General features: G+C 34.5%; 1 protein-coding gene and 1 pseudogene across 2 annotated transcripts; one reads left to right on the top strand and one right to left on the bottom strand.

The window, feature by feature from the left end:
* The first annotated feature begins 1,589 nt into the window (after positions 1-1,589).
* LOC124838318 (uncharacterized) lies at positions 1,590-7,068 on the top strand. Its single transcript, XM_088093155.1, has 9 exons — positions 1,590-2,341; positions 2,603-2,718; positions 2,951-3,045; positions 3,464-3,612; positions 3,979-4,617; positions 4,730-4,878; positions 5,201-5,416; positions 5,775-5,924; positions 6,169-7,068. Exons 1-9 carry the CDS (start codon positions 2,155-2,157, stop codon positions 6,490-6,492), a joined length of 2,025 nt encoding a protein of 674 aa, XP_087949281.1. The 5' UTR covers positions 1,590-2,154; the 3' UTR covers positions 6,493-7,068.
* Positions 6,290-10,165, bottom strand: LOC124838319 (putative disease resistance protein At3g14460; annotated as a pseudogene). Its single transcript, XR_015780353.1, has 2 exons — positions 7,009-10,165; positions 6,290-6,424 (listed from the first exon to the last, which is right to left on the bottom strand). The product of XR_015780353.1 is annotated as a putative disease resistance protein At3g14460 (transcript).
* Positions 10,166-10,532: the final 367 nt, after the last annotated feature.

Raw genomic sequence — 10,532 nt, 5'->3', positions numbered from 1 at the left:
CAACTAAAAGTTCAAAACATTGTGGTGAAATAACTAGTATTCAACATAAAGTTTTAATAATAACACAAATACATAGATAAAGTAGAAATGAACACAATTCCTTAAATAAGTTCAAAGGGGAAATACATGAAAAGATTTAACAAAAAAAATTAAAAATAAAATAATCCAATTTGATTAACCAAACTAGATTTTCTATCGGGAGGCTTTTACTCCCTGCATTCCCACAATTTCTTTGCACATCTCCAAAATTTTCGAAATGACTATTTTACCTTCTAAAAACTTGACTTCTGGAATATATGTTTTGGAAATTTTTTGGAAAACAAGACTTTTGAAATAAGATTTTTGGAACAAAATTTCCGTAATCAGATTTCTGAAAAAGAACTTTTGAAATAAAAATTTTAAAATTCATTAAATGCATTTTGAAATAGGTGTGTTTAAATAGGACTTTTGGAAAAAAATTTCGAAACACATATAATGTATTTTGAAACGAGTTTTCCAAAACATCTCTGCATGAAATTGTTCAGAAAAGAATTTTCTGAAACACATGAAATATATTCCAGAAAAAAACATTCGAAACAAGTTATTTTCTTTAATTTCTCTCTTCTTTTATAATGTTGTCTCCTTTCTTCTTCCATTGCAACAACAGTTGTGACAGAAGCAACAATAACAACAACAGTAAAAGTGTTTATAAAAGATTATTTTCTAAACATATATAAGAAGAATTTAAGAAACAAGATCAAAGATAAAACCATGTCTCCTTTAATCTTATAATGTTTTATGAAGGAAAGAACTTAAAAAACATGAAGATTATGAACACAATTAAATAAAATTTAAAAAATTAAGTATATTGTAATTTTATTTTAATTTTACATAATATTAAAATTTACTAGGTGAGTCAATTTGTGTTAGTTGGACCAGTAGGCTTAGTTAGGAGAAAGTGACGTATGAAATTTATGTTTTTTTGTTTTTTATGTGTTTTGGACATTGGAAAATAATAAAGGCAAGAGGAAGCTAAGAAATTAGGAAAACAAAGGATAAAGGACTAATGATGCTAAGAAAATGACATATCACTCTTTAGATGTTCTAGTTGCCTGGATTTTACATGTTTGGTAGAACAACTTCTTTTTTAAAAAACAATTACACTTATAACACTCCTACTTTTTTTTCATCATTAGAATTATGTCTCTTAAGGAGTACATGTGTAATGTAATGTAATCTAAGAAGGAGATACACATGTAACATGTTTAAAATTTGAAGGGGTTTTGTGTAATCTAAAAAGCAGATATAATGTACTGCTTTTCGTGTAGAATTCTAAAAAATGTTAGTTTGATTTACTCTCGATATATAAAATGTTAAAAAATTAAATAAAAGATAGAAACGATTATATATTATATTAAAAGTGATATTAACTATTTAATGTTATTAGACTTTTTTTTTTCTTTTTAGGTACTTAAAATTGACTCTATGTGTTGATGGTAACAAACTTATTGTTAAGTTGGTCTCTTTAAGAATTATTTTTTTTGAATATTTTAACAACAACTATAAAAGAACATATAAATACCACACACATAATACAATATATATGTCACTCTAATAAAATATGTATAGAATAAAAGATAGAGAATAAAGGAGAAAGAATCATGAGAAAACAAAAATGTCACTCTGATAAACAGAGATAGAAACAATACTGTTGTAAAAGTGTGGCAAAACAATATAAATATAATTTTTATGAAAAATACTCATTAAAATTGTTGATATAAGTCCTCTTTCTCCACGAAACTTCAAAAGATTGATGAGCATTCCAATGCGATATGCACTCCTGGATTCAGTAACATTCAAAGTGAGCATTACTGGTCACTGCCATTGTTCTGATTTTGAGAGTTCATTCATATTTGTTCTCTTCCTAAATCCACATTTTGTCCTTTGTTTCTGGCCTTTCCAACATACCTTATTCTTGAATCTCCTCATGTTCCGTACTCTTCTCTCACTATAGTTCATATTCCATTGAGTCTTCATAGCTGTCCAATTCTTTAGCAACTGGTTGCTCTTGGATTCTAATTGTATGACATCAATTTCCATGAAAAACAGACAAAGTAACAAATTGCAACATATTGAACTGAAAGTTGAGGAGAACTGAAACAAGAGTGTACGTAGATGATGTCTGAAGAGTCACTGAGTATTGTGGTGATCCACTATGCATCAAGAGACTTCAACACAAGGGCCATAAAAGTGGTCATGCAGGGATTTTCACTCGGTCGTGGAGACAAGCTTACACTTCTTGTAATTCTTCGCCAAGCTTATAGTCCCACTAGGCTTCCCTTCATTGCACCTGCAAAATTGCGTAAGTGTCACATTCTTTGTTATTTCCCTTCTTCAAAATTCAATTTCTTGTTGTGTATTCATTTAAGAAACAATCCATGACTTTTTGTTACATGGATTTGAGCTTGAATTCTGACAAGTTCTTTAATTATATTGGCTACCCCTTTTCTTATTAATAACTTTTTTCTTCACATAGTTTAGTCTTGAGAGATAATTAATATTATAGATATAGTACTTTGGTGTTTCTCATAAATTTCTTATGTATTGGCTTTCTTGTCTTCAGGTGGATTATTTGAGACTGATCACAAAATTGTTGAGGAAGAAGTTGCTAAGAAGAAAGAAGAGCTTCTTAATAATGCAAGCTTAAGGGAAATTTCTGAGTTGTGTGAAGCAGACATGGTTAGATTATAAAACTTCTTGTCTTTATAACAGCAATCCATGTAGCTGATAAAATCCATCATCATATTGTATATGAATTATGGAATAGGTTCCCTGAAAATGATGTCATGGTCAATTTTTTATATCACAGGAAATTCAGTATAAATTGTACTAGATTTGTTATTTAATAATTTGGTTGTCTAGACAAAGATATGTTGTCTAATAGAATCCATTTATGAACGAAACTACTCAGATTCAATTCCGGATAGAAGTTCTGCAGGGTAAATTACCAGAGGTTGCGGTAAATGCTGCCATCCGTCTGGAGGCAACATCAGTGATAATTGATAGGTTAGTCATATTATTTTAATTTTCCATTTTCTATTTTCAATTTTCTTTATATCAAAATCTAAGAATATGGAGGAGAAAGGCCTCTTGTTCTTACCCTTCTTACATAAATAAAAATTAAACTTACTACAAAAGGAGTTCATGGTTGTATGTGAAAGTATTTGTCGAGAGAAACTATCCAGCTCTTCATCATCTTGTTACTTTCAGAAGGAAAGTGTTTCTTGAGTTACATAATTTGTAAAGGCTATTTATTTTATGCTGCTAACATCATAAGCATTGAAATTGACAGCTCAAGTTTTTGTATAATTGTCTTTGTGGCATAAATGTGATCATGTTTTATTGCTTCATACAAATTGTAATGTCACAAAACATAAAAGCATGTTCAAGCTTCCTTGCTGTGTTTGAATTGGTTGATGTGCAGACAGATGAAGAAATATAAGAAGGAATTCAAGCAGAGTCTCTTTTGTTCTTTGCTAATAACGAAACGTGACAACTCTGTGCAACACTTGAGAGGGCCAAGGGAAACACATCTGTGTGATGGAAGCAATGGAAATGCAAGATGTGTTAGATGTAAGGAACTTACTCCATATAGTTCATCTTAGAATCCTTGATTTCCAATTTGTGAATTAATTGTGTTCTACTATAGTCATCATCACTGAACCATATTTTAATGAAATCATGATATATATAGAACACGAGAGTTAAAGCATCCAGTCATAACATACATTTATCAATTCCAAGATCAAAAATAAAAGGAGTTTCTTCGCTTTTATTTTTTCAAATCTGTAATTTTCCAAATCTTCAAGACAGAATACTCATTTATGTAGTTGAAAACTTACAAAATACTATTTCTTTTTGAGTATGTCCACCATATTTCAATTCATTTAAGGAGAATTCAAGGATATTGAAAAGTTGATGCAATGGTGTGTGAAGCAGGTCCTAATTCTAAATCTCCTCCAAGAATACGGCAAGTGACAAATTCCTGCTCCAATACCAGCTCTTCCTTTCCTACTCTTGCAAAGGGTGGTTGCCCCCAACCCCAACTTTATTCTCAAATAAAACAAATCCCTGAAAATAGAGTACAAGACATGGAAAGAGGGTATTGCCTACTATCCATTACTGATACTCAAAAGACTAATCATACTGAAGAGTATAACATAGAAACACCAGCAGAACATAGCAACAACCCTGAAGCATATCAAATAGTTGAACAATTCAAAAATTCTGTTTGCTCAGTGTGCAAGAACAGAAGACCAAAATTTGAAGTGATGAAAGAATTCACATACGCAGAGCTGCATGAAGCTACACAAGGTTTTTCACCAAAAAACTATTTGTCCGAAGGAGGATTTGGTTCTGTCTACAAAGGAAGGCTGCAAGGAGGATTAAGGATTGCTGTTAAGCAACATAAGTGTGCAAGCCTCCAAGGAGAGAAGGAATTCAAATCTGAGGTCAATGCACTCAGCAGAGCTATACATGAGAATGTGGTCATGCTGCGTGGATCTTGTTCAGAAGGAAATAACAGGCTTCTGGTGTATGAATTTATTTGCAATGGCTCTCTTGACCAACATTTATCACGTAAGACAATTGATTTTAGAAATAGATACTACTATATGGAGAATGAAAATGAATAAATCTTTTGATATGATTATTTAAAATTGAAATGCTAACTAAGACTACAATAATGCAGAACACTCACGTAGGCCACTTACTTGGAAAGAAAGGATCAAAGTAGCTATTGGAGCTGCAAGAGGCTTGTTGTACTTGCATCAGAACAATATAATACACCGAGATATGAGGCCTAGCAACATCCTTGTTACACATGATTATGAAGCAATGGTAATAAACCATATAGCTTTAGAGAATAGTAATTACATTTGAAAATACCTTAGACTCGCCGACTTTAAGCATATATGATATTCAAACTTAGAGAACTTGTATTGATGATTCACATTTCTTGTATAGAATGTTATTATGAAACTTCTTCGTTTGAAACTTAGTTATGAACCAAGTTTTATGACTAGTATATGTGAGCATCACCTATAATGAACTTGGAAAATATGATAAATGGTCAAGCTATATTTGGATCCTTCCATGAATTGTTTAATATATTTATTGCTTCTGCAACATCGAGTAACTGGAACTTTTACACATTTATCAGCTTGGAGATTTTGGTCTGGCTAGAACTGAACAAATGGACTCCTTATACTCCACAGATGTTGTTGGAACTATAGGGTATTTGGCACCAGAATATGCAGAGTCAGGAAAACTGTCAACCAAGACAGATGTGTATGCTTTCGGTGTGGTTCTTCTTCAGCTAATAACTGGAATGAGGACTGCAGACAAACGTCTTGGCGAAAAAAGTCTTGTGGGATGGGTAACAATTTAAGTAAAACAGTACTTTAAAATTTTAATAAATATATCCTATTTTATATATGAGTTTTCTTTTATGACAAAACTAGGTAACCTTATTGTTACAAATAATAAAAACAGTATCTCTGATTCCCAAGACATTTGGCAAACCTTGTTAAATCCTGTCTTCGTATGTGTGCATGTCTATTATGTTCTTCTTTATAACTTAGTTTCCATTTCTGACTGTAATACTAGAATTGATGTTTTCAAACTCAAGGTAAAATAAATTTTTCCATGCCATGTTACAATTTTACTTGGCATTTCCTTACATCATTCCAATGTATGTGTTCCTTTCAATCACTAACCCTCTTGCTTTCTTTCAGGCTAGGCCACTACTCAAAGAAAGGAACTATCCAGATCTACTTGATGAAAGGATGTTGGATAATCACGATTGCCATCAGCTTTTCTGGATGATTCGTCTGGCAGAAAAATGCCTCAGCAGGGATTCTCAGAGGCGATTATCAATGGATACAGTAAGTCTAAACCAGTGAGTTTCTCTAAGGATATGATGTTATTGGACACTCTATTGACACTTTGAATACTCTTGGAGATATTTTATATTCTTCTATTGTTCCTTTTTAAACATTTAAGCCGACATAGATAAAATATCTTACAGAAAGAAAGAAGGAAATTTTAAAATAAAGTCTTATAATTAGAGGAGAGATTATGTCAAGTGTATTCTCTATACCGACTTGTTGTATATATATGTGGTTGCAGGTGGTGAATGCCTTAACTCATATACTGGAAGGCAACACATGCAGTGTTGTTCTAAGAGACTGCTCTCCAGCACAATCAGATTCATCATATGACATGTCAGACTTGCTTATCCCAGATACCTCACAGGAGATAGAAGGTGAAGATACAAGCAACTATGCAGGATATGCTTCTATGTGCTTTAGACCACCACCATCTCCTCCACTAGGAAGCACTTCCTCAAGTACATCAAGCGTGTTCACAGGGCTGAGTGAATCTCCTATAGATGATTTGTCCAATAATAAGAATAAGGGTATAAGGGCAAATGAACAAGGTGGGATACTCTAAATCATTATGGTCTTGTTTGTTCTTAAGATAATAATAAGATAGGCTATCCACTGTATAAGTAAAATTAAAAGTATCCTCTTTTCAGTATAAATGATGTCTTGTTGCTTAATTCCTTAAAGAAATTGTTTCCAGCTCTCGGTTATATTTTGTATCAAGGGAAAAGTTGAATTTCAACATTCTGATAATATACAGAAGAAAAAAAATACCACTTGGCAAATGATCATTGAACACGAAAAACCACAGCATAATTGTCCATAATTTTTTTCCAATATCACAGAACATGTGACTTCAATTTAAATCATCGATTTAAATGATTAAAAGTTCATTAGATTTTAACGTGAATATTTAACTAAATATAAGCATCGTTATTCAACTTCAAAAGTGAATATCGAAAATTGAAATTCTTGCACGTAAAACAGAACACTAAAAGGACAATGAGTTGATGCATGATGAAAGTGATCTAATAGATATTAGAATATTTTGCACTAAATTTCAAAGATTGTGGAGAACTGGAACCTGACGACAATTTAGGCACATGAGAATTGGTGCATTGGTAATTTCCAACTTGTGTTTCGTCTTATATGTTCACTCGTTCTCTGTCAACCATTATGTATTTAATGTGTGCAATCTTTTGCCAGTCTTCACCTTCTTGTTTCTTGCAGCGCTGTTTGATCAACGGGCAGCCTTCAACTCTAAGTTTTGAAATGGATTTGGGCAGACCCTCCTCTGGCAAGCATTGGAGTATAGGACACTTATAAAGAAACAATTTCTCAAGAGAGAGCAGGTGACAGAGACCCCTATAATCCAGTTTCTTAAGATTTGGACAATCATATATCTCTAGATTAGTAACAGAGAGTGGGAGCAATCCGTCACTTGGAAAACAGTCCTCGTCCACTTTGCCAATAGACAAGGATTTTAGGGAAGGGTTGGTTCCCCAAGGACCCTTTAGTGAGGCAATAAGTTTGGAGCAATTGAAGAGACACATTTCACTTAGATTTGATGGCAAACATCCGTCGGAAACCTCCACATCTGGACAATTATTTATATACAGAAGATTAAGAGATGGAAGAAGCACAGACATGCGTTTAGGCAATGATTTCAATTTCTCCAATCCTATAATATAAAAGCTCTCTAGCTTCCGGGCAAATAATCCTTCATTGGGAAAATATTCAAATCTAGAGCACTTTCCAATCCGCAGAATCTTCAAATGATTAAGAGGGTGCCCCTGTGTTATCATCTGTAGGTTAGGACACTCCGATAACTCAAGCTCAGAGAGTTTTGGGAAGAAATCTAGAGGAAAGTTTGTCAGAGAGTCACAACCACCACCGATATGCAATTTTTCAAGGAAATCAAAGCAATGGTTGATAGGAATATTCATATTCGGACAAGAAAAAATGGTGAAGGATTCAAGAGAAGCATGCGATATGATATGGCCAAGCCTTTCAAGTAATGATGCCTCCATGTTGTCACCTCCAATCTGGAGCCTTTTCAATGTAGTTGGATTATAATCAATTTGCAGCTTTCCACAGTCTCGCAGTTGTAATTCACAAATTTCTAGGGTCCTGGGAGCAAGAGTCACAAGTTGTTTGCAGTCCTCAATAATTAGTTTCCTTAAATGAGAAAGTTGTTTTGGCAATTGTCCTTTCAGCTTGGGACAATTAGTCACAGAAAGACTTTGAAAAATCACCTGTCCTACATTGCCATTCTTCCCATTCCTTCATATCAGCAAAGTTTAACGTTTGCAAGGATGCAAATGCAGAACAACTATTCCTGTAAAAATCAGCATCTATCGTCCGTATCCAATCATGCCCACTAATTGTCAGGTGCCTAAGAAATGTCAAGAATTCGAGGGAAGGCAACAACAGGCAATGTTTACAATTGATCAAGCTTAAGGACACTAGATTCGATAATGAATTATCAGATAACCAATGTGGAAATTGTATGCCACCATAGTCACTGATTGACAACTCCTCCAAATGTCTGGAAGGCTGCAAATTCTCAAGTATTTCTCTTTCTTTCATGAAATTCACAAGGTTCTGCTCCAAATCCCAGTGCAAATCTAACCGTACCAGACATGTTTTACTCTTCAAATCTGCTGCCAATGCATCCATGGGATTCACAGTGTTCTGCAGATCCTTAATTAATAGATCTCCATGAAGACTGAGTTCTCCTAACTGTTGGATACATAGCTCACTACTTTTGCCAACATTGAAAGGACTCATGAATATTTCAAGATTCTTCAGTTTTCCTATATGCATTGGCATCTTTGTCAGACTGTTTTTCATAAGTTCAAGACAACACAAATTGGTTAGTTTATGTAAATTACAGGGCAGCTCCTTCAAATTCACACAACTGTTCAGCTTCAATGTTTGTAAGTTACATAGTGAACACATTGTGTCGGGCAGCTTTTGAATTCCAGTATTTGAGAGGTCTAAAAACCGGAGATGTATAAGATTGCCTATAGTTTCAGGTACCTCTTTAAGGTTAACACAACCACAAAAAGATAAAACGTGTAAGCACTTCAACTTAAATATCAACTCAAGCGTCAAAGTCTCACAATACCAAGACCAATAAGATATCCTAGTTACAGGCAAAAATGTCCGTAGCCCTTTTGCATCATATAAATTCTCGTACTCATTACATGATACTCCATAGTCATCAATAACAAATGAAAAGTGGCGTGTTTCCTTCAGTGTTCTCTTTGCTCTATCAATTCCAAACCTGAAACAGATGTCACCAGAAACATATTTTGCCAAATCGTTAAGAAGGTCATGCATGACAAAACATGATTTGAAGCCTTCACTGGATTGTTGAAAGAAGCACCTTGATAATAGAACATTGAAGTAATGTTCGCCAACTTCTTCCTGAGACTTACTCTGTTGAGAGCGTTGAAGAAAATTTTCAGCCATCCATAACAGAATTAAATTCTTCTTGTCAAATTCATGATCTTTAGGAAACATGGCACAGTAAGAGAAACATCTCTTGAGATAGGAAGGAAGATGGTAATAACTCAACAATAGGGCAGGGATGATTTTGCTATCTTCTTCAGGGAAGTCCCATATCTCGCTTGACAATACACTTTTCCATTCTGCAACAGAAGACTTTGAGCGTAAAAGACATCCAACTGTTTCCAAGGCTAGAGGCAATCCTCTGCACTTTTCAACTATCTTTGTACCAATCTCTTTCACCTCAGCATTCATCTGGGAATTATCATCTTGGAATGCATGTTTAGCAAAAACTTGCCAGCTGTGATCTCCACCTAATTGCTTCAGTTCATGTAGTTTATTTGATTGCACGATAGAAGCAACTCTGTTACTGCGTGTGGTGACAAGAATTTTACTTCCCTTAGCCCCATAATTGAGAGGAGTTTGCAAAGCTTTCCACTGGGCTCGGTCTTCGTTCCAAACATCATCCAGAACGACAAGAAACCTCCTTCCTGTCAGTTTTTCTTTCAATCTTCCTTGAACCATTTCTAGGTCTACACTATCATCTTTTGATTTCGTGAGTACCCCAAAAATTGTTTTTGTCAACATTAAAACATCAAATTCATCTGAAACATAAACCCAACCTTTGATAGCAAATTTACCCTCTATCCTTGGGTCATTGTACACATGTTGAGCAAGTGTTGTCTTACCCAACCCACCCATACCCACGACAGACAGTATAGATAGTTGGCTATTGTGAGGCCCTAGATAATTAGCACTAAAAATCTCTGTCACATCAAATTAATGCACTGATGAGTCACCTGACTGCTCTCATTAATGCACTGCGCCACACACACAGTCTCATTAAAAACGCACTTCGCACCACATGCACGAGCGCCACCTGTCACGCTAGAAGTTTCGGAAGTCAGTAGTGGGATACAGGTGTCAGCAGGGGAGACGTTCGTCCATTTTGACTTGGATTGAACAAAACTGAGTTTTTGGAAAATCTCTCCCTCTCACCTGCACGCACTCATCTCTTCCTCACGAAACTCTGGCCTTTCATTTTCTCCAACTTCTCTCTAGAACCTCCCAAACTTTTCTCTACTGTAACTCTTC

The sequence above is a fragment of the Vigna umbellata genome, chromosome 6 (genome assembly GCF_029865625.1).
Source record: "Vigna umbellata cultivar VRB3 chromosome 6, Vumbellata_1.0, whole genome shotgun sequence".
NCBI classification, from domain to species: Eukaryota; Viridiplantae; Streptophyta; class Magnoliopsida; order Fabales; family Fabaceae; genus Vigna; species Vigna umbellata.
Note: the sequence above shows the minus strand (reverse complement) of the source record. Positions and strands in the feature narration are given on the sequence as shown.